A 26,955-nucleotide genomic window follows, 5' to 3' on the forward strand; every position below is an offset into this window, starting at 1 on the left:
CTAGCGCCTGCGAGTGGAGGAGGGGGAGGAAGGAATTAGGGAGGATCGCCCAGCAGAGGGCGCTCGGGGCTCGCCGGACACCAGTACCACGGGGGAGGGGACGGGGGTCAGTGAGACCCTGGCGGGGATGGGGGCACAATTCCGAGGGCCCCCACCCTCCTCCACAGCCGCCCTCAGCCCCACGTGAACGAAGCCAACCCCCTCTGTGGCCGTGCCTTGGTCCGGTCGCCGGGTCCCGCACTCCGGCGGGCAGTCCCCTGCCTCCGCTCTTGGCCGGCGGGGTGGGGGTGGCTGGCGCGGAGCACGTGGCTCGGGGTCCGGGGAGCCCCCCCACCCCCGGCACTGGCGGTCCCCGCGGTGTCCGGGCCGCGGGGCCGGCGGCGAGAGTGGCGCGCGCGGGCGGGCGCGGGCAGGGGGCGCGCGGAGGCGCGGCCGGGCGGGGGTCGGCGGGCGAGATGTGTGAGCGGGCGGCGCGCCTGTGCAGGGCCGGCGCGCACAGGCTGCTCCGGGAGCCGCCGCCGCAGGGCCGCGCTCTAGGCGGGTTGCTGCGCTGGGTGGGCGCCAGGATGGGGGAACCCCGCGCACCGCTCGTCCCCGACATCCCCGCCGCGGACCCCGGCCCCGGGCCCGCCGCACCGCGAGGGGGTACAGCCGTCATCCTGGACGTGAGTACGCGCGGGACCCTCCGCCCAGCGCGGCTGGGTGCCAATCCGCACCCGGGACCCAAGGACCCTCTACCATTCGCTCCCTGCCCGTTCCCGTATCCTATAGCCCAGACCCTCCTTGGCGCGGGGACCCCAAGCACAAGCCTCAACTCATTGCCGCCGAGGTGCCTGTCCCCCAACCCAGACCGCAGGATCCTCTCTACCCCTCCCTCCACTTTATCTCATCTCCACATTCCATAGCTGGGACTCCTTCCCGCAGGGACATTCCCTCCAAGCCCCCAACTCCACCAGTATGACCCTCACCTCCATCTTCTTCCTCCACTTCCGTGCACCCCCATATCCCATAGCCTAGGACCCTCCGCGTGGGGACCTCAAGCGCGAGCCCTCTCACCCTCCCATCGCGGCTGAGGCTTGGGTCGGCACCCAGACCGAGGACCCTCCTCAGTTGCCTCCCTCCACGTTCCCGCTTCCACTATTTCCTAGCACGGGCTCACCCTACTCCCCTCTCATCGTGGCTGGGGCACCGGTCCCCACTGGAACCACACGACCCTCTAGATCTCCCTTCACATTCCCGCACCCCCTCATCCAATAACCCGGTACCCCAGAGTCTGGCCCCTATTCTCTTCGGGTCCTAACCAAACCCTCACTTGAGTCCTGAGCCTGGGATAAAAGCTGGGCACCGCCAGCCCCCTCCTGTCTATCCCGGATTCTTCCCTGCACTGATACTTCTGAGACCAGCCCCACACCCAGCCCGGAACCACCACCGCTGCTCCTTTCTCGGTAGATGAGGAAGTTGAGCCCCCTGCTGTGCCACTTTATGAGTGAAACCCCCTTCCCCACCTCCTCTTTCTGTAGACTCAGAATCATTGCCTGGACCTAGGGGTCCTCACCCCAGCTCCACCCTGAGCAGCTGTCCTTCATTTTCTTCCTGTTCTTTCCTCCTGACTCTTGGACCCCAGACTCACCCCTCACCCAACCTAGTTCCTCATACACGGTGGTGCTTTCCCCACCACTCTGCAGGGGGTGACATATAGGCAGAAGAGAGTTGGGGGTTCCTGGAGGGGCTTCTGGGGGATGGGACTGGTCCCAAGGGGTGCCTGTACACCCCTTGTATATTATAGGGTTCCGAGAGAATCTGGGTATTTTTTAGTGTGAGCATGAGTTCATGTGTGTGTGTGTGTGTGTGTGTGTGTGTGAGTGTGTGTGTGTGTGTGTGTGTGTGCCTCAAACCCCTACAAGTGTCAGGATACTAGAAACCCTATCACCCACTTTGCTTCCCTTGCTAAATCTCAGAACCTGTGGGTGTGTCTGGACAGGAGGGCTTTGCCTCTGAGAACACACGAGCAAGAGATGCATGTGTACACACACACATACACACACAGAGGAGGTGTGCACAGACAGACGTGCACACACACAGCAGGATCCAGGCAGAGTCCAGAGCAAAGGTGACAGCTTAGCAGCTTTCAGGGAAGCCTTGTTCAGCCCCTCCCTCTGCACTTGCTGTGCTGGCTGAGCCCCTTCCCCTGTGACGTGGGGTAAGGAGTAGAGGCAACGTGTCACTCATGCTGACTCTGGGAGCCAATTTACCTGGTGTCATTTGGAGCCCCATCAGTGTAGTCATTTTGACACCCAAGCCTCTAGAGATCAAGGGGCACCCAGAGAGCACACAGTTCCCTTGTCCAGTTGCCCGTGGGCTGCATGTGAGCGAGCCATCTTTTGGCTCAGGGAGACTCGAGGATTGGCATGTCCTGTGTGGCTTAGCAGATCCCTGACAGACCTCTCTGAAGCTGGGAAAACCGGGGAGGCTGGAGGACCTGGGCATGCTATAGGCTGACTTTTCCTTTTGGATAAGGGAGCCAATTCCTCCAGGGCCCTGGAACCGTCTCAGACCTCATAGTGCGGGGACGCCAGCCCCATGGGAGAATTAAAAGGTGATGCTAATTCAGTGGGTCCAGGGTTGGACATCCAGTCCCTTTTCTATGAGTTGGGAGGTCTTAGCAGACACACCTTGGTCTTCTGGGAGCTGCCGGTCTACTTGCCTGGGTTATGGCCTGGGCTGAGCTGCTTTTGGAAATGCCCTGCAGTTATTAGAACAACCTCTTGGCCCTGGGCACCCAGGACCCGCCAGGAACTGACCTTAAGAGATTCAAATGTCAGCAAAGCAGGGAGTGATTTTGTGTCAAAGTGCAGGTCCCAGGTTAGGACTGTTCCCCATCCCACTTCTGCTAGTTGCAACCAGAAGATCCCTGCCTGCCTCTCCCCCATCCCATAATGATGCCATACTTCTTGTGGGCTGATCTTGTCACCAGGTTTCAAGATCACCTCCTTCAGAAGGAACCCAGGCAAGCCAGAGCAAGGAGCGGGGAGGGGGGTGTCCTGAAAATGCTGGAAAGGCGTGGAACTCTCGTGGGCTTCTCTGAGCCCGGCTGGGTGCAGCTGTGTGCTCATCATTGGAGTCTAGGGGGATGAGAGTGCGTACACCTGCAGAGATGCATGTAGGGGTGTGTGAGTGTGTAGCACGAATGTGTGTGTGTGTGTCAGCAGCCGTGGGCAGGCTGGCGGCGCAGTGGGAAGAGGGATTGATAGCTTATGGGAGGTGGGGAGGGCCTCTGCCTGCTGCAGTCTCTCCACGCTGGGTCCCAGCCTCGAGGTCTCCTGGGGAAGTTTGGGCTTCCAAGCCTCACCCAAGCTGCTCCTGGGAGAGGGATCTCAGCTGGGTCACGAGACTGCTCAGGGCACCGGCCCAGGCTCATCTCAGGACTGACTCCAGCCCTCCTCTCTCACAGATTTTCCGCCGTGCTGATAAAAACGGTGAGTTTCCTCCCAGGTGCTCCGCCGCCCACACTCTCCCTGGCCTGGTGCTTCATGGGAAACGGCTAGGGGTGGGGACATGGACAACTATGGACCTGAAGGTGAAGAACACAAGAAATCCAGAGGCCAAGTCCTGTCACTGTTCTGTGCCTCAGTTTCCCCTTCTGTAAGCTGGAGTGGTAACAGCTGTCCTGTGTTGCTCTGAGCTTTGGGGCAAGGTAAAGAGTAGAATGTGGGTGACCTGTGACACTTCAAAAGAGAGCCAGAGAGTAGTGTGTGCATCCATGAAGGAAGTACTTATGAGGCCCCTGCCTGTCACCTGCCCTGAGGCCATTCCCAAGTGGGCTGCAATTCAAGGTGGCTCCTGCCTTGTCCATCCCCCCTTCCTTTCTAGGAGGCGCTGTTGTTGTTAATTAGCCCATGTTGTTGTGGGGTGGGATGGAGCTCTTTGGGATATGAAAGGGCAGGGAAACAGGCTTGGGCTAGGATCATTGCAGAGAAGTGTTACCCTCTTTGGGCCTGTCCCAGGGATGATATGCATCTTCCCAAGCCTTGTGGTGAAGGACCACCTGCAGATCCCACACACAACACAGGGATGTAGGGTACCAAAGATGTAGTAGCACTGTACAGAGCCTGCACTACCCAGGGAAGGAGGCCTGGTCCCCACTCGCAGCACAGGTCACAGGAGTGTCAGGCCTGCAGTGACCCTTAGACTACACCCTCCTGACCCCCACCACTCCCACAGGTTGGGTGTTTGGACTTGTCTTCTCGGTGAGGTCATTGTGTCCAAAGCACAGGAGGGCCTCTGCCAATATATGCAAGATGCCTTCCGTCATGAACACAAGGCTGAGAGTCTCTGGGAGGCTCTCACGATAAGGACTAGCTTGGATGTGGTGGGCATGAGGTGGCTAGTCCCTGAGCGAAGGCTAGTACGAGAGGCCTGACTGGCAGCCCTGGGTATCACCCCCGAAGGCTGGCACTGATGTTTAGCTGAAGGGTGAGGGCCAGCCAGGGATGTGAGGCTCACAGGCTCCTGCTATTTGAAAGGTCATTGCTGCAGGCTGGGCTTCTGCTCATTAGTAGCACCACCTGCAAACAGCCCCACTTGGGTCATTGGCAGAGGCGATGAAGCTGCAGGACAACTTGTCTTCTTTAATTGGACCAGAGGCCAAGTGGGGGATATTTTCCTCTTAATAGCCCATCTGTGCTCATTAGGCCTATGGCTAGCACCCAAGGTAAATGTCAGATGGCTTGTGATCAGAGGATCTGCAGGCCCTGTCTTCCATCTCCCTGCTCCCTCTGGGTACAGAGGACACTGAGGTACCATCCATGATAAGCAGGTGGAAGTAGTCAAGAGGGAAGCTGGGCCTGGCTTTAGCACACCCCATGCTGTGTCCAGGACAGACATGACTAATCAATTACAGCACACATTCGATCAGCCTAGCACTAGCCTCAGCATTTTGATGCAGCCCAACTACTCCACGAAAGATGGAGCCACTGACTACCCTTCACCCAAAGGGTAGGGGACTGTGCTGGTACCTACTGTGTGGCACAAAGTTCTGCTCTAGGGTAGGCTGAAGGCCTGAGCTCAGACTGCTGTTGCCTTGAGAAAGGATGTAATGGAGGGACTATCCTAGAGCTTGGGACCTGGGGCTGGGGTTGAGCATGATCCCTATAGGCTAGTGATGTCAGGTTAAGCATGTTGCCTGTATGAGACGGCTGACAGAAGAGCAGAAGGGATGAGCCCCCGGTAGAGAGAATGAAGGTGTCTACTCCCTAGAGACCAGCTTTCATTGTCTCTGATGGCTTGCTTGGCCTGTGGGCAGACCTCGGGCTGACAACAGGGAGTTCGTCAGCGGAAGCAGTGGTTCTGGGGACAGGCTGTGGGCTACCATGTGCTCTTCTCCCCGAGACAAACAGCCACTTGCTTCCTTGCTTGTCCATCGCAGATGACGGGAAGCTGTCCCTGGAGGAATTCCAACTCTTCTTCGCAGATGGTGTTCTCAATGAGAAGGAGCTGGAAGGCCTCTTCCACACCATTGATTCAGACAACACCAAGTGAGCCCAGGCTAGCTGTGTGAGCCTTGTGTGTGTGTGTGTGTGTGTGTGTGTCACAAAGTTTGTCTTTTCTGAGCCACCTTGGCCAACGGGTGAGAGACTCTGGGGTCTGCTGATCCACAGGACCAATGGTAAATTGGCCATGACCCTGCCTGCTACCTCCCCATTTGGTTTTATCCCAGCACTACCCCAGAATCTGCTTCCCCGTGAACCACCATCCCAAACCACCCTGCAATGTGTATGAATCCCATCTCTAGTCTGAACTCCACTTCTGACCTTAGAGTGAAACGAATTTTTTTTTCTGCAATTCACTAATGACTTGAACTTGTGGCTCAGTCTCACGGGGTCCCTGGCCTCCAGAGCCAGCACAAGCGTACGCAGTCCACCCTTCATCCATCTTTGTCAGATGCTCCTGAATTCCGCCTGGGTGGGCAACAGCCACCTGGTCCCCTTCCTCTGCCCCACTGAGGTGCCAGAGGACTAAAGTTTCTAGGGGTGCTATGACGGGTTGGCTCACTTGAGGGGAGGGGCTCCGAGCCTATGGTGAAGTAGGTACACGGTTACTACCTGGCCAGTTTGCTCTTTGCTAGTAAAGTGGTAGCCCAGAGCTGAGGCTGGAGACCTGACAGGGTGTAATTTTCTGAGGATGCCACTGTGTGGGACTGACTTCGGTTCTCATAGCAGAGCAGGGGTCTCTGTCTCCAGGCCTCCTGAGATCTTAGCTTCTCTGCAGCCTCCTAGGCACACACCGAGTCACCCAGTTTTAGGATGCTGAGGCAGGCAGATCTCTGAGTTCAAGGCCAGCCTGGGTGAGTTCCAGGACAGCCAGGGTTACACAGAGAAACCCTGTCTCAAAAAAAGAAAAAAAAAAGTTGCCCCAGAGGATGAGATGGGGGGACTCACTTTAGGGGAAGTTACGATTCCAAAGACATTCTGGATTCTCTCCTCTAGTATTCCCCAAAGTAGAAACTACAAACTTTCATCAGCCTCTTGAGCTGCTAAGCCTTTCTGACCCAACCAACTCACACATCAGAAGCAACATTCCCGGCTGTCTGAGGAATTCTAAGTCAGTCACCGGCCTTGGAATCTACACACAACTCTTACCCAGATGTATGCTGCTGAGCAAGGGATGTACCAATAGCAGTCCTGGGTCGAGGCTAGACCCAGAAAGGAGACATCAGACCCCACACAGATCCTACCTGGTCCCTCTGCTGCAGCGTCTGGGGCCAGTGCCTTCACGCACCTCCCCAACCCTGAGCAAGGACCAGCTCTTTCTCTGCTTTGTTCTACAGAGTCTGGGGCTAGAATGGAGGCTGACCCAGGGCCCCAAGAGTCCCAGGAGGGGTGGCGGTATTGTTTTGATGACCTATGATAGTCACAGCCCACCCTGCAGCTCAGATATGGCCTACAAGCCCTGAGAGAAATGTTGTGCCTCCAGGTATGGTGGCTTAGGTCTGTGGCCACAACACTCAAGATGCTGAGGCAGGAGGATTGTGAGAGTTCTGGGTCAGCCTGGATTACATAATATAATCTTGTCTCCAAATAAGGAAGGAAAAGAGAACATGCTGGGCAGAGAGGCAGCTTTCCTTCTCTCTACCATCTTCTTCTACCTTCTAGGAAGTGGGGCTCACATCAGTGCCTAAGATTCGGGGGAGGGAGGAAGCCATCATTTTAAGACTGCACAGAAATAGGCCTGCTGACTCCCTCTCCCTCTTTCTGTCTCTCTCCTTTATTCCCTTCCTCCCTCTACAGCCATGTGGACACCAAGGAACTGTGTGGTAGGTACCTGGATCAACGGCAGCCAGAGGAGAGCAAAGCACTGTGGGCCTGGGTAGGGCTGGTGGGAGGGCCCCCGGGGAGAGGGGCTGACTCCTCTGTGACCCCTGACCTTTGCAACCTCCTTCCTCAGATTACTTTGTGGAACACATGGGGGACTATGAAGATGTCCTGGCCTCCCTGGAGACTTTGAACCACTCAGTCCTGAAGGCCATGGGCTACACCAAGAAGGTCAGTGGGTGTAGGTGGTGCCTCCAGGAAGCTAAGACCCAAGTGCCGGTTTATTCTAGATTTTTCTGATCATTGTTGTTCAAGGGGTGTCTGGATTTGTGGTGACAAATGTTGACCGAGGGCTCTTTAGGGATAAGCCCCATGCTGAAAAGAGTGTCTTGGTGGATAGCCGTCCTGTAGGCTGGGTGTCAGAGTGTGAGGGCCTTTCCCAGGGTCAACACTGATCCTGTAATAGAAACCTTGTGAAGCTGGAGTCCCCAAGTGTTCCCTGAGGCACAGCTCAGACCTAGGATTGCAGTCCTGTCTCCTAAGTGGCTGAGCCATGTGCAGGTCTGGTTAGGAAGCAGGTTAAAGGACAATGGTCTCCCTTTCGTCATCTGTGAGGCAGGAGCAGCCATAGTCCAGACCTTGAAGGAACTGAGGGAAAAGTGTCCTCTCGGCTGCTGAGTGTGGGACTGCGTAAGTCAACACCAGTTCCCTCGGCTTCGCACACACCTTCTTGCTGTGCACCCAAATGTTGCTGAGTCTGAACCCACCCTACACACACACACACACACACACACACACACACACACACACAAGAGAGAGAGAGACATACAGATACAGGCACACACAGAGACACACACATAGGCACACACACATACACAGAGCCATTGTGGCATTGTGCTTGCTCTTTACATATATTTTAAGACCCTGCAAGAGCGCCTCTCGAAGGCTGTTCATTGTGGCCGTTTTACTGAGAGCCCCAGTATCCACAGTGGCCGGATCATTAGCAGAGTGCTCTAGGCAAGAGTGTCAGCCTGCTCTGCTGCTGCTGGTGGAAAGAGGGGCCGGGGTGGGGGGGGGAGGATGGATTGTGTAGCAAGCCCCTCTGTGACCTCTCCCTCCCATCTAGGAGCAGAGCCCTGTCGCTGTAAGGCTGTAATGAGGCATTGGTCCTCCTTATAGTGGTCTGCCTGTTCTTTGATCTGGCTGGAAGGAGCAGACAGAGCCTCATCATCCATGGAGAGGGGCTGAGCTCCTCAGCCCAGCCTTAGCTGTAGTGCCACAGGGACCCTGCACATGTGGCCTCGGTGGTCATGGTGGCCCTGGATGATGCAGGGACATCCTTGCAGGGCCTGACAGCAGTCACTGAGTTTCTCTCTTCTCAGGTTTCTCCTAGTTGGCCTGTTTGCAGAAAGGCAGCTCTCTGTGATCTTTAATGCTTTCTTGGCGCTCTGGCTAGTTTGTACGTCAGTTTGACATAAGCTAGAGTCATCCCCCAACAGATTGGCCTGTGGTGTTTTCTTGATTGATGGTTGATTTGAGAAAGCCCAGCTCACTTCGGGGGCGGGGAGGGTGCGAGCCCTGGGCTGGTGACCTTAGATGTTATAAGAAAGCTGGCTTGGCGCGTGAGCCAGTGAGCAGCACTCCTCCGTGACCGTGGTGTCAGCTTCTGTCTTGGGTTTCTGCCCTGACTTCTGTCAGTGGACGGTGATATGGAAGTGTAAGCTGAAGGAAACCCTTTCCTTCCTAAGTTGTTTATGTCATGGGGTTTCGGTACAGCAAGAGATGCCCTAACTCAGGCACCTTTCAGTCCCTGCTGATAACCGAGTGCCTTAATTTCTGCTGCAGTAGTCAGCTGGGTTAGTCTCTGGCACGCTGGCTAGCTTCGGCTCCTCTGGTGCCCGTGGTGCACGTGACATATTCCCCAGAAACTAACGCATCACAATGACGCGCCAGGCAGGCCCCAGCTTTCCGAGTCCATCTCTCCAGCATCTTTCCACTAATTGCAATATTAATGCCAGCTCCTATTTTAGAACCCTCTTCAGTTCAGCCTGTGCAAAAGAAAATGTTTTCGCCTTCTGCTTTGTTCCGTCTTGTCTTGGGTGATAGTGAGGAATCTGCTCCGATGCCTGTGGGTTTTTTGGCTTTTTTTTTTTTTTTTTTTTTTTGTGATCCAATGACGTCGCATCAGCCATCGATGGGTGGATTCTATTTTTAGATTCCTTCATATTGAATAGTCCACGATCCGCTCTCATCAGAGTGTCATCCTTCACCATCTCTCACTTGGTTCTGTCACCCACGGGGTACCTTCTCTTTGCATTGGGAGTTGAGGTGGGACAGTGGCCTGGGTCATATGGCTGGACATCTTCTGTATGATTCACCATCCCTGTCGCACATGGAAGTTTTTTTTTTTTTTCTCTATTAAAAAACAAGTATTCAGAACTCTTGGGTCAAGCAAGGGACTGAAAGGGTAGGGACTCTCGTCTTATTTTGTTATTTTGTATGTGAGGTGTGGATATCTGTGCACCATGTGTGTGCCTGGAGTCTACAGGAGCCAGAAGAGGACACTGAATCCCCAGGACTGGAGTCACAGATGGTTGTGAGAGCCATATGGGTGCTGGGAACCAAACCCTAGGTCTTTTTTAAATATATGAGCACTCTGTTGCATATACATCCGCTTGCCTGAAGAGGGCATCAGATTCCCCTATAGATGGTTTTGAGCCACCATGTGGTTGCTGGGAATTGAACTCGGGACCTCTGGAAGAATAGTTGGTGCTCTTAACCGCTGAGCCATCTCTCCAGCCCCGTTACAAGCGGTTTATAGCCCCCCCTAAGTTAATTGTTTGCTCTTTTGGTGTGCTCCCCTTTCTCGTTAACAAGCCTGGACACGTTCACTTTCGTTATCACTTATGCATGGCATGTTCTTAGGATTCTTGTGAAGCAGAAAAGAACAATAAAAACTTCTTAGGCGTTTGCAAGGTCGGGGCTGTCACAGTTTCAGAACACTTCAGGAATGAACTCATTTCTCTAAGACTTGACCCCTCTCTCTTCCCTCCCTCCCTTCCCTCTTCCCTCCCTCCTTTCTTTTCATTTCCTTCCTTTCTTTCCTTTCCTTTCCTTCCTTTTTTCGTTCTTTTGTTCTTTCATTCTTTTGTTCTTTTTCTGCAAGATGGGTTTTTTCTGTGTAGCCCTGGCTGTTCTGGAGCTCACTTTGTAGACCAGGCTAGCCTCAAACTCAGAGATCCACCTGCCTCTGCCTCTCAGGTGCTGAGCTCGAAGGCGTGCGTGGGCCACCACCCAGCCCTTCCTTCTTTTCTTTCATGTTCTTTATTGACCCATTGACCCAGGATCTTACTGTGTAGACCAGGCTAGCCTCTAACTTACCATCCCTCTGTCTCAGCTTCTTCGGTCCTAGGAGTATAAGCGTGAGCCAGTTCCTGTGTTTCTGACGGTGTTGTCTGTTTTAATAACCATTCTCATAACCGGCCCCATACATTTATTTAATATGTGTGTTATGTTTTCTAATTTCCTCATGCTTCTCCTTATAATTCCTGTCCTCTGTTGGCTTGGGTTCCTGGTCATGGTTGGTCTTTTTTTCCTTCATGTGAATGGAGTGCTTTGCTTAATATGAAATTGTGAAATGCAAACCATTGACCTTTGGTGTGTTCACAGCCACCACAGATGCTACCATGCAGTGCCTTTGTCCCCAGCATCTTCTGAAGTGTCTTTTGCATTCACTGTATCATGATAAAGACAGGTGGTCAGCCAGTAAGCCTCCTCCCCCATTGTATCTTGTGTGGACCCATCTTTTGGCCGCCTGGCACTTTGTCACAGGACCCTGAGAGGGACATTTGGAGACTCTGGCACATCAGAGCTGGAAATAGATATTGTGCCTTTGTTCGGAAATGCATCCAGCTGAAACGTGCTCTTTAAAAAGACAAAGCTGGCCTCTTCTGCACCTTAGAGTGACACCTCTAAGATGTTGCAGCTGGCTTTGGAGAAGTCAAAGAACTGTGTACGTGTGGGAACCTGTGCATGAGAGCGTGATGCTCATGCGTGCATATGTGCCTGTGTGCGTGTGTACACATGTGTGCACGAGTGTGTGTGTGTGTGTTGCTCCTCTCTTTCCACAGCCATGGGTCCTGGGGATTGAACTCAGGTTGTCAGAATTGGCTGCAAGTTCCTATGCCTGCTGAGCCAGCTCGCTGGCCCTTTTCCCTGTTTGATTTTTTAATACATCTCTCTTATCGAACCACGGAGAGCTAACTTTTCACACTAAGCAGTATCTTGTCACTTAATGATTGGTTTTCCTCTGTATATTTTTATTTGTTATGTTTGAAGCATTTAGACTTTTATTGTTTTTTTTTTTTTAATTATACCAAGCTGTAGGTATTCACTTAAGCAAAGTTCCGAATACAAACCAGCCAGACTCAGGTCACTGTTTGCTCAGAACCTTGAGGGTGGAGAAGGTTTTGGCGGATGATACGGGCTACTTTTTAATGTGTGGTTCTTTAATTTTTTTTTAAAAAAAGTTTTACTTTAAATGTCCTCAAAGGCCAGAAAAGGGTGTCAGGTCCCCTGAAACTGGAATGACAGAGGGTTGTATAGCACCTAGTGCTACACACCTGTGTTGTCTGAAGAGCAGCCCGTGATCTTAACCACTGAGCCATCTCTCCAGACCCAATATTTTGAATATGCTGTCAGAAAATTTTATTTGCTGCCTTTTACCGAATATTTTAACACTCTCCCTGTAATTTTTAAGAGTGTCAATTTATTTATTTATATCTTAATTAATTGATTGGTTGATTTCTAAAGATTTATTTTATATATGTGAATACACTGTCTCTGTCTTCAGACACACCAGAAGAGGGCATTGGATCCCATTACAGATCATTATGAGCTACCATGTGGTTGCTGGGAATTGAACTCAGGACCTCTGGAAGAGCAGTCAGTGCTCTTAACCTCTGAGCCAACTCTCTAGCCTTATTTACTTTCAATTTCTGGCAGGGTCTCACTGCAAACCCCTACATGGCCTTGAACTCACAGAGATCCACCTGCCTCTGCTCCCAGGTACTGGGATTCTAGGTGTGTCTTAGGATTTCTATTGCTTAAGATAAAACACTATGGCCAAAAGCAAGTTGGAGAGGAAAGGGTTCATTTGGCTCACACTTCCACATCATTGTTCATCACCGGAGGAAGTCAGGACGGGAAGTCAAGCCGGGCAGGAACCTGGAGGCAGAAGCTGATGCAGAGGCCATGAAGGAGTGCTGCTTACTGGCTTGTTCCTCGTGGCTTCCTCAGCCTGCTTTCTTAAGGAACCCAGGACCAGCAGCTCGGGGGTGACACTGCCTACAGTGGGCCCGGCCCTCCCCCATCAATCACTAACTAAGAAAATGCCCTCTAGGTCTGCTGGCAGCCTGATCTTCTGGAGGCATTTTCTCATCAATTGAGGTCGCCTCCCCTCAGAAGACTCTAGCCTGTGTCAGGTTGAGGTAGGGGTATGCAGCACACAGCATGTGCTACCACGCCTGACTGAGACTGTCTCTTTAAATACCACACTTGGATTTACTGAGTTTTCACTCATGACTGGGCATATTAGTTGATTCCTAAGATCTTACTGTTATAAACTTACCTGTGTTATATGTAAAATACATATCCTATCATGGCTGTCACCCAGCGCTTACAGATCTGCTTACTCCTTGCTCTAGCCTTCAGGAGCAATGATCGGGTGTGGAGGGTTACTGGGCTGAAGAGTATAGACAAGAGGCTGGAGGGATGGCTCAGCAGTTTCAGGTGCTTGCTGCTCTTCCAGAGGTCGTGAGTTCAGTTCCCTGCTCCCAACCCCTTCTAGCTTCCAACTTCCGCTTCCTTCTTCTGGCCTCCACAGGCACCTGCAGACTCGTAAAAATAAAGAAAGCCTTAAGAAGAATACCAACCAGTTGGATGTACACCTGCCATTCTAGCTACCTCAGGCTGAGGCAGGAGGATTGTTAGGAGTTCCAAGCCAGTCAGAGACCTGACTCAAAAAAAAAAAAAAAAAAAAAAAGAATATGAAGAGTGGAAACCTCTCGATACTCAGCTGGCCTGCTTTATATGACAGCTAGGTCCCTGTCCCCAAGGTTAGCGGGGCTCACAGCCGCCTCCGCTCCAGCCCCAGAGGATGTAATAACAGCCAGGCCGCACACTCGGTCTCCTTATCTCTGTTTCGAGTTTTTTCTCATTTAAGCTCCAGTGTCCTGGCGGTGTGGCAGCTGGCCCTGTCTGTCTGATTGACTGTGATTGCAGAGCCTTCTGCTCCGGCTCCTCTCTGCAAAGCCTTTGCTGTTCTGATGGGGTGCGCCCCGGCTGCCTCTTGTTTAATCAGCTCCGGAACAGTGCCCGAACCCCAGGGAACTGTGGATGCCTTTCTTCATAGTGAATGTTCCGTGTCTCGGCTGACGGCTCTTGTTCTTCCTCAGCTCTGCGCTTTCTCCACCTCTTTCACAGGCTTCTTTTTGCTGGTCTGCGCCACTTCATTGGTTATGGCTCAGAAGATAGAAACAAAACAAAACCCCTTCATTTTTATCTTATTTAGTGGCTTCTGAAGCGGATCGTAGTGACATAATTTAGTATCAGCGTTTGGGCAGCAGAAGCAGGTGGATCTTTGTCAGTTTGTAGCCAACCTGGTTTGCATAGCCAGTGTAGGCTAGCCCAGGCTATACAGTTGGACCCTTTCTCAAAACACAGACACACAATTGCACACATGCATGCACAAACACACACACACACATTCATGCACACATACACACACACACACATGCACCATTGAACACATTTCCAGTTCACTTTGGGAATTCTGAGATGGGAAGATAGGATCTCACTAGTTTATTGACTTGATCTGGTCGTTGAGATGGCTCAGTTGGTCAAGGAGCTCACTGCCAAACCAAAGGACCTGAGTTCAATCCCCAGGAGCCATCTGACAAATCCGAGTGTTCTACAGGGCTCTGGGTGGCTCCTGCAAGTGGCTTTGTCAAGGGGCATACAGAACAGCCCTCCTGACTCTTCCACAGAGGAACTGCTCTCTTGGTTCTTGGTGGAGGAGAAAGGGGTAATGACTCCATCAGCTCCCCCAGAAGATGGCTTATCTTTGGAATTCACACTTAGTATATTTAGTGACTGCCTTGTCAGGCCCTGCTCTGATTGTTGTGAACATACTTCCCACTCCTGTTCTGTCCAGAGCCTGCCTTTCTCCTGAGGGATTAGGATTTGGTGATGGGGGTGGCGGTGATGGTGGTGGTGGTAATGGTAGTGGTGATGGTGGTAGTGATGATGGTGATGGTGATGGTGGTGGTGATGGTGGTGGTGGTGATAGTGATGGTGGTGGTGATGGTGATGGTGATGGTGGTGGTGATGGTGGTGGTGATGGTAATGGTGGTGGTGGTGGTGGTGATGGTGGTGGTGATGGTGATGGTGGTGATGGTGGTGGTGGTGATGGTGGTGGTGGTGATGGTGGTGGTGGTGGTGGTGGTGATGGTGATGGTGGTGTTGATGGTGGTGGCGGTGGCAATGGCAGTGGTGGTGGTGGTTTTTACTGTTTTCTGTCACCATGTTCACTTGGAAGTATTCAGTTGTCTGAGTCCCTTTTGCTCTCTAGGCTATGGGTGGTCAGGCTGTTAGAAACACAGCTAGAAGATAGATGCTTGTGCCTCAGGCTTGAATGGCTTCTCCACCAGGGTGTGCCTACAGTGGCCCGGAGCCAGGCCTCGGGACAGAATGTCCACCTTCGAGTACCCTTGCTGTGCCACCCCCACGCCTTGTTCCTCGGGCTCTCTGTCTTCTTGCATGTTTCCCAATGTGTAATTATTGCTAATTAATTCCCAGTCAGAGTGATGGATAGTTTAATTTGCTTTCCTTGAGAGCCCTGCTTTTCCCTGCTTTGCCAGGGACTGGGCAGCGTTCCAGCGTGCAGAGGGAGGGGCGGCTCCAGAGAGGGAAGTCTCGAAGTTGAGGTCCAGCACCTCTCCCCAGTGCCGATTACCTCTGCGCCCTGTTGATGCTAAGAAGTCAAGCGTCTCCCGCCTTCTCTGCAGGGATGTCAGTCCTGGCCTTGTCAGGAGAGGCTCCACCACGCACCAAATGCCAGAGTCTGCAGGAAAACCTCCCACCCTCCTCTCCCCACAGCTTGCTCCTCACTGCATGCACCTGCCCACCTCTCTGCTTTGTCCTGAGAACAGGCTTCAGGGGGATTTCCTGGGGAGCCATTTAGCCCTCTTGCCTACATAATTCTCTTCCGTTAGTTGTCTGAATAGCAACATGAAGACTCAGGGGCACAAAGAATTCATCTTGTAGAAGAAAGAAGGGAGTAGAGGCCATTTCTCCTGGTGCTTTCTGCCTATTGCAGCAACCAAAACACCACCATCCATGATTGACAGCATCATCACCATCATCACCACCACCACCACCAAAATCACCAGCATCACTGTTATCACTGCCCCATCATCATCACCAGCATCTCCATTGCCTTCGCCATCATCGGTTCACCAACACCACTGTCACCATCACCATTGATGTCACACTGCCACCACCTTTATCCCTGCAGCTACAGTTTACTGTCTGCCCTGTGATAGACACTGTGCTTAGTGTCTGGTCACCAAGGGGTGAGATGTAAGATAGTACCACTGCTCTCTGGGCTTACAGAGGCGATCCAAATAAAACCGGAGGTCCAGCTTTGGCCTCTGGAGGTGGGGGACCCTACTTGGTATTCCCTGAAGCTTCCAGGATGCAGGAGGAAGTGCAGGCCTCCCCCCCTCCCCTGCCATGCAAAAAGTGAGAGACATTAGGCCAAGGTGTGCCCAGCCCCTGAGCCAACTCACATCCAGGTTCTCTCTCAACGCCCCCAGGTCTATGAAGGTGGGAACAATGTGGACCAGTTTGTGACCCGCTTCCTTCTGAAGGAGACAGCCAACCAGATCCAGTCGCTGCTCAGCTCTGTAGAAAGCGCTGTGGAGGCCATCGAGGAACAGACCAGCCAGATCCGGTGTGTCCCTGGGACATCTTGGGGTATTCACAGTAACCTGACTTGTGCCCCTCGGATCTGAGTGCGCAAGTCGCTGCACCTCTCTGCGTGTTCCCCCAGTTTCTCCGACTGCAATCCTAGGACAAACTTAGGACCTAGCACCCGAGTCACGAGGCTTATGTGGGACAGGATGTGCTTGGGAGAATGTCTGGTGTGGGACGTGCACCCCTGAGACCCTAAGATCTTACCACAGTTCTTGTTCACACAACGTCCCGCTGCAGGGGTCACTTCTGAACTGGCTGTAGGTTAAGAACACAAATGTCACATGTCTGAGGGAAGTGTCTTCTTGTTGGGAGCCCCATGGGTCTCCAAGGGCTCCCTTGTCACCTGGAGATAGCTGAAGGCAGGGCAGGACCAAACTAATACCGAAGGAGACTCTAGAGAGGTTTGGAGGTCAAGGTGTTGCTCTTTTGGTCTCCAGGTACGCTGGCAAGCACCCAGGGGTTTCTCATGACCACCGTGGGTGCTGTGTGCATCATGCCTGGACTGGGACACTTCAGTCTTCCAAAAAGGGCCTGCTCAGCTTTGAGCTTCCCACCCCCACCCCCCAATGCTGCCTATAGCTAGCTGAGCACACTCCTGTCTTCTCAGAGCAGTAAAGGAGAAACGGGACCCACACACATGTGGCCAGTTACCAGGAAGCCCAGGCCCATGGCTTTCTCTATACAACGTCAGTGTGCCCAGCAGAGTCACAGTGTGACCAGGATGCTCTTTTTGCTATGGGGTAGGGTTTGAGTGGGTGAAATCTGGTCAGTGAGGACCCCTATTAGGTAGGCTTGTGAGGGGGCTCTTAATGATGACGTTGCCAAATGTTTGCTCTCGGCATCTGGAAGAACAGTCTGCGTATGCGGGCAGCCAAGTCCCCTGTGTCAATAGCCACCGTTCTGGGGACAGCTTACCCTTTATTGATTTATTATTATCATCTTAGTCAAACTCCCCCCTTTTTCTCCTGCTGCAGACAGGTTAGCAGCCTTGGGCAAGTTTCCTGGCTTCCTTCCTAGGCTTCCTGGCTACATGTACGGTTCCACTCGACTATCCCCAGTGGGAAGGGATAACCCTGGGGTGTCAGTAGAAGGAGTGGGTGGTGTGTCTTGATGGGAAATCTGATCCACTCCCACAGACACCTCACACTGGCTCACGTATCAACACTTTTGGCTCCAGGCCCTGAGTTCCCCAGGGCTACCCTGTGTCTCCACCCTGGAACAACCCCCAAGGGTGTTCCGGGAAAAGCTTTCCTGCACACCCTGCTGCTTGAGTGGCCTCCCACTCAACCCTTCATGGTCCGAGGGACTCTGCATTTGTGGCTGGTTTGTACAGGTTCCATGATTGACAGCTCAAAGCCTCCACTAGCCTCGTCTCACTGAGGGAGCTGAGCCTGCTTCCTCGACACGGGAGAAAGACTTGTTAAGCTTTCAAGGGTCACAGGAGACAGATTTCAAAATTTACCGAAGGGTTCAGAGGCAGGGTATGGGGGTGTCAGCCACACACCCTGTTGATAAGTCTTAGTTTTGTGAGGCCCCCTTTGTGCATAAGGAATTGGCTGTAGACCCTGCATTTTTGGAGACCCTGCTGTGGGCCAGTCCCTGTGCTAGGGGCCCAGCATGCCTGTTGAGGAAGGATATGTGGGCAAGAGAGATGGAGTCTGGCTCAGGCCAGGCTTTATTTTTTTTCTTGCTGCCTTGTTTGGGGGTTGGGGGAGTCTCACTGACACAAAACCAGGTCATCAAACATAGCACAGTGGCCTTTACTGAGATAGGAAGGCAGGCAGGCAGGCAGGCAGGCAGGCAGGCACATGGTGTCTCCTCAGCCTGGGCTTTAGAGTCTGGCACGGAGCTATACCTCAACTGACCACATGGCCTTGGTCAAGTCACCTACCTAATAGATATTTTTTTCCTCCTCTGAGAAAATGAAGGACTCCTCTGCTCATCCCGCAGACATGGGGCCACAGGGCCGGTCCGGGCACATGTCAGGGCACGGTCAATGCTTTGTAAGTGCCCAGTGAAGGCAGAGGAGGTAGCCGTGGTCCCACGGGTGCCCTCATCAACACTTTATTTCTACTTCATGCTCTGCAGACAGGACCACTGCAAGCCTAGTCACGCCGTCAACGAGAGCCGCTACGGAGGACCCACTCCTCCCTACGTCCCCAACCACAAGCTCGTGGCCCCGGAGCCAGTGAAGAGCCTGCCTGTGGGTGAGAGAGCACGGGTGGGCACTGCCATCCTAGGGGAGCCAAGTAATCTGCACTGGTGCCTAGCCTGGGGGCTGGGGCTCTGCCCCCTCAGGATGGCCCCGCCCACCGCCCGGGTCTCTCTCTTTTTCAGCCACAGGGGAGCCAAAGGAGGAGGGGCTGGAGGGCCAGATAAGCCGGCTGGCGGAGCTGATTGGAAGACTGGAGAGCAAGGTAGGCCTTGCCCCACCCCGATCTCGCCTTTCTCCCAGCCTTCTCCACTTTGGAGCTTGCGGGGGGGGGGGGGGGTCCTGAGACGCCATGTGGGCTGCAGAACTGGGACCCTGGTCCTAACTGTGGGAGGACAGGCAGCAGAGAGTAACCCCGGGGACCTGTGCTGTGGGTGTTTCCAAGAACGAGGCAAAAAGCAGCTGCGAGTGGGAGCCAGGGAGAATGGACCTGAGCAGATTCCAAACAGGAAACTACTGACAACCTAATACAGCATGGGAGGGTGGAGCAGACCAGCCTTTACAGAGACGTTTCTACGGACTGTATGTGACCCACAATATTCTCAGAGGGGCTTGCAGATGAGTAGGCTCGGGGTTCCTCTGTTGGAGCTGGGGTTCTGCTGTTTGGCTTTGAGTTCGTGGCTTGCCCTCTCTGAGCCTGGGGAGACAGATCAGTGTTTCTCCCCAAAGGCACCGGTGGCTCAGGTTAGAGCCTGCTGTCCCGGTTAGCATCTAACATTAGCCCCGTTTGAATTGTTAGTCACCCTTTACCAAATTCCCCACACGTGTGCGCGCAGGACTCCTACGCACCTGCCAACACCAAGCGACAGGTGTGTCAGAGCCCTGAGACTGAGGTAACATGTCTTCATCTTGTCTGTATTTCTTTGGCAATGAGCGCATTTGGTACTTAGCGGGGTTGAGGTGTTCATTCTGAGCAACTCTTGGGAGGGGGGACCAAGGGCGCTCTCACTGGAAGGCGGTCTGATGGGACCAGAGGCAATCCAGCAGGGCAGGGGCTGAAACGAGGGTCCCCCCCCCCACACACCTCTTTTTAAGCCTGCTGCCCGGGGTGAGAGCAGCGCGGTGGGGACCTTGTGCCCGGTTGTCATAACAACTCGGTGGGGGCCCCAGGAGGGAGGCGCTTTGAAGCTTATTTTTAGTACCCCGGTCGCCCTAACAACGAGGCTTTCTGGTAACTAGGAGCACCTAGGCGTCCTGGAGATGGGGCGGGGTCTTCCGAGGCCTCTGATTGGCCTAAGTTCAAGCACGGGCCGATTCAAGCCAGCTCCTGGCTCCGCCCCCACGTGGCCAAGCACAGTCTCCAGCTGTGCCTGCCCCGCTTTGGGCGATGGGGTACTGCTGGGCTCTCCATCTGACTGTGAGGAGGCCAAAGGGTTCCAGGAGCCTGTTAAGGGACAGAAACAAACCTAAGCCTGTAAACACATCTTGTCCACTGGGCACGTTCTTGAGGTGTGTAGACACGCTGGGGATGTGATTAAGGGGCAAGCCCTTGTTCAAACGTTTGAGACCCACCGGCCCACCTGCCGCTGATTTTCTTAAAACAGCAGATGTGCCTCTTGCTTGCTTACACGCATGCCGGTTTGGCAGGGGAGACACGCATGGGGGTTGTAGTTGTTGGGGTTACCCACATTGAAGAAAGAAGAGTGGATTTCTTCAGGTGGGGAAAAGATATGGTTTAAATCCAGACCCTAATGCTTAGCGCACTTGGGGAACCTTTGGGGTCCGGGGTTCTGCGCCATGATGGAACAATGAATATTAGTGTGTGTTTGGGTGCCAGGTACTGGTGACCCACAGAGCTGCCATGGCTTCTGCGTTCCCAAAGCACATTCAGGCAGCAGCTGGCTTGGAGAGGCTGGGAAATAAGATGTAAGTGGAAAGATTAGATTAAGCAAGTTCAGGGCTTTGGGGGGTGTGTGGTATGCAGGCCACCCTGGGTAGACCATGGGTTTATGGAGAACCTGGAGTTACTGCTAGGGGTGAGGTATGTGAGTTAGGGGGTCTTAGGGCTCTTATGAAATCATGGTAGAAACAGTGTCCTGATTTGGGGGCCCTGGGGACTTGTTACTAAGATTCCCTGCCCCAGACATATACCCCAAGTTTTTTGGGGCCCATCTTTGTCTCTGAACTTCCCAGTGCTTCAGAGGACCATAAGGAACTCTTTGACATTTCCCTGGCTCACTGGTTCTAGGGTCTCCTTGGAGGCTTCCCTTTGCCTGGGAGCTAAGTAGCCTGTCTACTAGGTCTGGTCCTGGGAACCCCAATTCCAGCCTGCGAGATCTCAGAACCCCTGACACATTGGGGCAGAGGCTGTAACTCTCAGGGTGCACGATACCCCATCCCCTGAGTGCGGTCTTGGGAGCCTTCCTGGAGGTGGCCTGCATCCCCGGCATTGCTGTTTTGTTCCAGACGCTCTCGTTTGACCTGCAGCAGCGCCTCTCGGATGAAGAAGGCACCAACATGGTGAGGCTCTCTCCAGCCCTCTCCTCTGGCCTGTCCCTTCAGCTCTCTGAGTACTGTACCTCTGTCCCCTGAGGAGCATGGGGAGCAGAGACTCCTTGACGCTAAGTGTCTGGTCCATTCAGTCATCAACTGTGCATCTGCCAGAAAGGCAGCCCACTGGTCACTGCCTCTTGGTGGGGCTCCTCTCCCTGCAGCCTTCTTTGTGGGGGGCCCACGGGGACTTTACCGTCTTGGACCTGTTTCCTTTAGCCGATTTTCACATGTAAGAATAAGAAGTGTGGTTGGTTTTACTTTATTTTGATCTCTCTGAAGCAAGGGTGTAGGCTGCCGGGATTGGGACAGCGCCCACATGGCCGAGGAAGGGCTTGGCACCCGTGTTCACTATCATTCTGGCTTATAGTACCTGCAGCTGGTCCGGCAGGAAATGGCCGTGTGCCCTGAGCAGCTGAGTGAGTTCTTGGATTCCCTGAGACAGTACCTCCGTAGCACCGCTGAAGAAAGGAACTGCTTCCAGTGAGTGAGGATCGTCCGTCGTGTGGGGGATGGGGGAAGCCAAGGTCTCTGACTGGCTGGGGGGGGGGGGCATGGTAGAGCCAGCCCTCCCCTAGGGGAGGTATATGGCAGGAAAGCCTAGAGAGTGGGGCTCAGCTTCACCCCAGTTGTAGTGGGTATAGTGGGTGGTGGGTAAGTTCATACCCATGCTGGGCTTCCTCTTCAGGCAGGTAGTTTGTTGCGAGGGTAAATAGAATTCTGGCTGAGGCCATTCCAGTTCGGTTTTCGTCCACTCACCCAGTGTGACCACTGTTACGTAACACAGAGCCCGACCCAAGTCACTACCTGCTTAAGGAGAGAAGCTATAGCCTCCAGGGAGGGGCTGTCTTCTGGACTGCAGGTCTGCCTGTCGTTACCACTCCTGTCCTGCTACCCTGGGCAGCTCAGCAAGGCAGAGCAGGGGACTGTGGCCACCAGTGAGGGATCTGTATATCGCCAATGTCAAGACAGGGTGTTGGAGGTTCGGCTGGACAGAGGGATGGGTGGGTGGCCTGAGGAGGGTGTCATCAGGAGCTTGATAGACCGAGAAATAGCAGGGCTACAGGGAGAAGCCCTACACTCAGGCGAGGAGGAGAGCCCTGGTGTGACTTAGGATGGGGGCAATGACGGTTCTTAAAGAGAGAAAAGAACTCCACCCTGTACCCTGGGCACCCTTCCCCCAATCCTTCTTGAAGGATGGGACCTTTCCTCCTAGCGTGTCACCTATGCCTGCCCTGCTGGAAGCCCCTTCACAAGAAGCCATCATCAGCCAGGCAAAGGCAGTCACCATCCTGTGGGAGCCACACTCTATTTATTTTATATAAGTACACTGTCACTGTCTTCAGACACAGCAGAAGAGGGCATCGGGTCCCATGACAGATGGTTTTGAGCCACCATGTGGTTGCTGGGATTTGAACTCAGGACCTCTGGAAGAGCAGTCGGTGCTTTTAACCACTGAGCCATCCCTCCAGGCCTGAAGCCACATTGTTATGGACCTAATTTGTCCATGGGAGCCTTTGCTGCGCCTAGATACCAGAGCAGGCACCTGCATGGGCTGGTGCGCACCCCCATCCACTCAAGAACCACTGAGCTCTGCGTGATTTAGGCTGGTGCCTAATGATCCCTCACATCCTTCACCCTTACGAGAGTTCTCTTCTTGAGGGGCTCAGAAAGGCATCCAGGGACTGGGAGGTGCTGGTGAGAACAGGGATTCCACCAGAGCCCACATGCTCACACCACTGCTGCAGCCCCCTCTGAGAAGGAGTGACATCAAGGGACATTGCCTGGGATGCAGGTCCTTCAGTCTGGAACAGTGTGTCCATGAGCTTCAGGTTCTTCTTATTAGCTCTGGTCTGGCTACCCGGGGTTGTCTTAAGACCAAAAGACAGGAAAGGGACTAAGGCACAAGCTGTGTGCTTTGGTTTTTATAACCCACCCAGGTATTGTGTGTAAACATCCCTCTGTGTGTAAAGGTCAGAGGTCAGTTTGGGGGGTTGGGGTATAGGATGTTTGTGAGGTCTTAGTTAGGATGCGGTTGTTGTGATGAAATCCCATAACCAAAAGCAACTTGGAAAGGGTGTGTTTCATTTACACTTCAGATCCGCTGTTCATCATGGAAGGCACTCAGAGCAGGAACACAGAAGCAGGAGCTGAGGCAGAGGCCATGGAGGGGTGCTGCTTACTGACTTGCTCCGCCATGGCTTGTTCAGCCTGCTTTCTTTATAGGGCCCAGGGCTGGTCCTTCCCACATCAACCACTGATTAAGAAAATGCCCTGCAGGTTTGCCTTGAGGTGTTTTCTCAGTTGAAGCTCCCTCTTTTCGGATGACTGTAGCTTATTCAAGCCGACATAAAACCTAGCCAGAGCATTAGAGGACAATGTCCATGAGTTGGTTCTGTCCTCCGCTGTGTAGGTCTTGGGAACCAAACTCTGTTTCAAGCTCCTTTACCTGCCGAGCCATCTTCCTGGCCCCAACACTGATTTCTCAAGACAGGCCGACTGGGCCATCTCCCCACCCCTCACACCAGGTGTTTTAAATGCATCTAAAAATCCCTGCTCTCGTTGGGGGTCATGGTGGTCTCTGTCTCCAGCTCCCAGTGCCCTGTAGAGGACCAGTGGGAAGAGGGGCTAAGGGCTGTGGTGTGCAATGGGCGGTCACTGCTGGCCACACATGTGTTTCTCACTCCCCTGCAGTGTTGCCGCAGTGAGGATGGCCGATGGCCTAACCTTCGTCATCTACGAGTTCTGGGAGACAGAGGAGGAGTGGAAGAGGTTGGTGCAGCCCTGTCTCTACCCTATGACGGGGTGGGGCTGTCTCTAGGCTCCTCTTTGACCCTGAGGAACCTTCAGCGGAGAGGGTGGGGAGGACGGTGAAAAGCACCGCTTCTGGTAGCAGAGGCTTCCAGGCCAACTTGTGCCTTTCACCCAGAGGCAGCCAGATTCTAAGGCACTAAGATCCAGGCTCTCCATATGGCACCGTACATGTAAATCTCTGCTCTAAGGACTAACTCAGTTTCCTACAGGCTCCCTGCCGGCACGGGTGCTGGTTTAGAGCAGCACAGCCCAGGTACCTCGCTGATCTCAGATGGAGCCATGGCACTGCAGAGGTTTCTAGCTTCCCATGTACAACCCTAACGTACAGCAAGGACGGGGAGGGGGTATTCTGCCCCTGTTCTTCCTGCAGTGAATATTTAGGGCCATGAGAATAAGGACCCAGGTACTCTGGAGAGGAGTGAGCAGAGATGGCTGTCTCCTAGGGCTACAGTGCTGTCTCAGATGCTGCAGCCAATCAGGAGGGGAAAGGCCAGGGCTACAGGTCTTATCCTGTTCCCATGGGCCGTCTGGATGGATGTTCGCGAGGTCACAGCCTCTCTCCTGGAGCAGAACTTAGCCCACACTAAGACACCCCGCTGGACTAATGTGTGCTCCTGGCTCTGCAGGCACCTGCAGAGCCCTGTGTGCAAGGCCTTCCGACACGTCAAGGTTGACACGCTGAGCCAGCCCGAGGCACTCTCCCAGATGTCCGTGCCAGGTAGAGGGGACAGAACCTGTGGGGGTGGGGTGCCCCAGAACTCCAACAACAGCCTCAGCAAAGGGCCTCCCAGGCCAACCGGAACTTCTTGCTCACTTGCCACTATCAGGAATCCTGGTCCAGATGCAAGCTCCTGATCCAAGGCTTGGTGTGTGTAGACAGGGATACCAGTGGGTACACATAGGGGCTCACCCAGAAACTCACTGCACACCTCCCTCTAAAGGCATGAGTGAGCAGCCTGGGGGAGGTCACAAAGTCTGGCCTAGAGTCACTCTGCCCACAGCCTTCAGGGAAGGGGCCTCGATCTCCCTAAGCCCAACCACTGACCACCATTTCTCTCTTCCCTGCTTACAGCTGCCTGGTGCACCTCTGGCCGAGACTGACCCCTTCCTGTTAAGAAGCCCTCCTGCCCCTTCTTGTAAAGGGCAATACCCCTTTTCTAGAGACTTTGGTAAACAGCTGTCTTTCTTTTCAATATACTAATCAAAGGACTTGTATCCCCTACCCCTGCTGTGGCAAAGAGAAGGCCCACCCACTGGCATCCCCACACCTGACTCTGTATGGCAGAATATTCTGGTGATGCCAAAGTTAGCAAGGATGGCTTTCCAGGCCGGCCTTCAACCAACAGCTTCCCACCCCAGCCAGCCTCTGGCATCCCCAACTCTTAATAGCTGAGGCCCAGCAGGGCCCACCTCAGGTGGACAAGCCTGCTCCTCTACTTCTCTTCTCTTTGATGGCCCTCTACCTAGGAGCTGCGACCCTGTAGTACCCAACCTAGGCTTGGGTAGAGCCCAGGTCCCCAGCACCACGCTAGGCCCACAGCCACCAAATAAAGTCTGGTTAGGAACAGTGTGTGTCATGTCTGTGTCCCCTTCCCAGGTGAAGGTAGTTGGGAATGCTACTGTGGACAGCACAGAGTGTGGCTCCTAGCGTTTCTGGCGGACAGTGGAGCTGTGCTTTGGGATAGGTATCCTGACAAGTGGGTTTGGGTGATTCCTGGGCTCCTTCAACTGTAGCTTACAGGAAGGACGCAATGGGACAGGCTGGGTCATTCGCAGGTTGACAGCACAGGGCATCAACAGAAGTTAAAGTCAATAAAGGAGGGCCAGGCACAGAACCTCCCATCAGGCCACGGGGGACACAACTGCATGTGACCAAAGAGAGGCCGACCTTCAATACCATCCTACCATTGATGGGTCCTCAGCCTAATTTGCAGCATCACACCACAGCAAGACTTAGAACTGGCCACCCAGCTGTACTGGCTGGGTTTGTGTGTCAACTTGACACAAGCTGGAGCTATCGCAGAAAAAGGAGCCTCCCTTGAGGAAAGGCCTCCATGAGATCCAGCTGTAAGGCATTTTCTCAACTAGTAATCAAGGTGGGGAGGGCCCTTCCCATTGTGGGTGGAGCCATCCCTGGCCCAGCCCATTGTGGGTGGTGCCATCTCTGGGCTGGTAGACCTGGGTTCTATAAGAAAGCAAGCTGAGCAAGCCAGGGGAAGCAAGCCAGTAAGTGACATCCCTCCATGGCCTCTGCATCAGCTCCTGCCTCCTGACCTCCTTTAGTGATGAACAGCAATATGGAAGTGTAAGCTGAATAAACCCTTCCCTCCCCAACTTGCTTCTTAGTCAGGGTTTGTATTCCTGCACAAACATTATGACCAAGACACCAGGAGCCCAGGACAGAGGCCACCACCCACCTTGCTTAACCAGTCAGTCGAGGACTCTCCAAAAGGTCCTGCTCTGACCTGCCGTTTGACAGGTCAGTCCTGGAGGTTCCACTTTGCTCTTCTGCAGCTCCGCAGGAAAGCCTTGGCATCAAAGGAGGCAGCAGCTCCCCCTCTGGCCAGGAAAGAATGGGGGAAGAGGAGGGCACTGCCTGGCCTTTCACCCCTGCCAACATCCACCACCCACAGGAGCCCCTCCTTCCCTTCCCCCTCTCCCTACTCAAAAGCCACTCTAACAAGCCCAGTCCTAGGGATAGGAGAGCCCAGCTTCTGGCTCTAACTGGAATAGCCCACTCCAGCCTCAAAGAATCAGAGGCTCCCTGTAGAAAGTGGGTAGCAAAGCCACCCTGAGCCGGCTCGGGAATTACCTGGCTCAGCTCAGGGAAGGCTCCTGCCGGCATTCTCAGCCTGGGGAAATGGCACCCTACTGGCCCAAGGCTGCTGCTTTCTGACACAGTTCAGTTGCTTCATCCATGAGGAGGCTGCTGTTTTGGGGGTATCACTGAGGAGGGTCCCATTTAGCAGAACACGACACGGCACACCTCTCTCCCTCTCCCCATACCATGCCCAAGTTCTTCAAAGTGTAGCACACTGAGTGGAAGGCTTCAAGGTCCTCACTATTGGAAGGCGGAGGCCAGGCTGATGGAGC

The 26,955-nt window shown here is 53.7% G+C and overlaps 1 protein-coding gene across 1 annotated transcript; it reads left to right on the top strand.

Moving 5' to 3' along the window:
• Nucleotides 1–455: 455 nt before the first annotated feature.
• On the top strand, nt 456–24,963 carry NECAB2 (N-terminal EF-hand calcium binding protein 2; the record flags this gene model as incomplete). The annotated part of the gene is made up of 13 exons (XM_080937246.1): nt 456–665; nt 3,452–3,476; nt 5,426–5,534; nt 7,287–7,312; nt 7,444–7,541; nt 16,187–16,323; nt 18,435–18,553; nt 18,684–18,763; nt 20,965–21,018; nt 21,419–21,531; nt 23,743–23,820; nt 24,489–24,580; nt 24,935–24,963. The coding sequence occupies 13 exons, from the start codon at nt 456–458 to the stop codon at nt 24,961–24,963; spliced, it is 1,170 nt and encodes a 389-aa protein (XP_080793372.1).
• Nucleotides 24,964–26,955: the final 1,992 nt, after the last annotated feature.

Source organism: Micromys minutus (genome assembly GCF_963924665.1).
Source record: "Micromys minutus genome assembly, chromosome: 24".
Taxonomy (NCBI): Eukaryota; Metazoa; Chordata; class Mammalia; order Rodentia; family Muridae; genus Micromys; species Micromys minutus.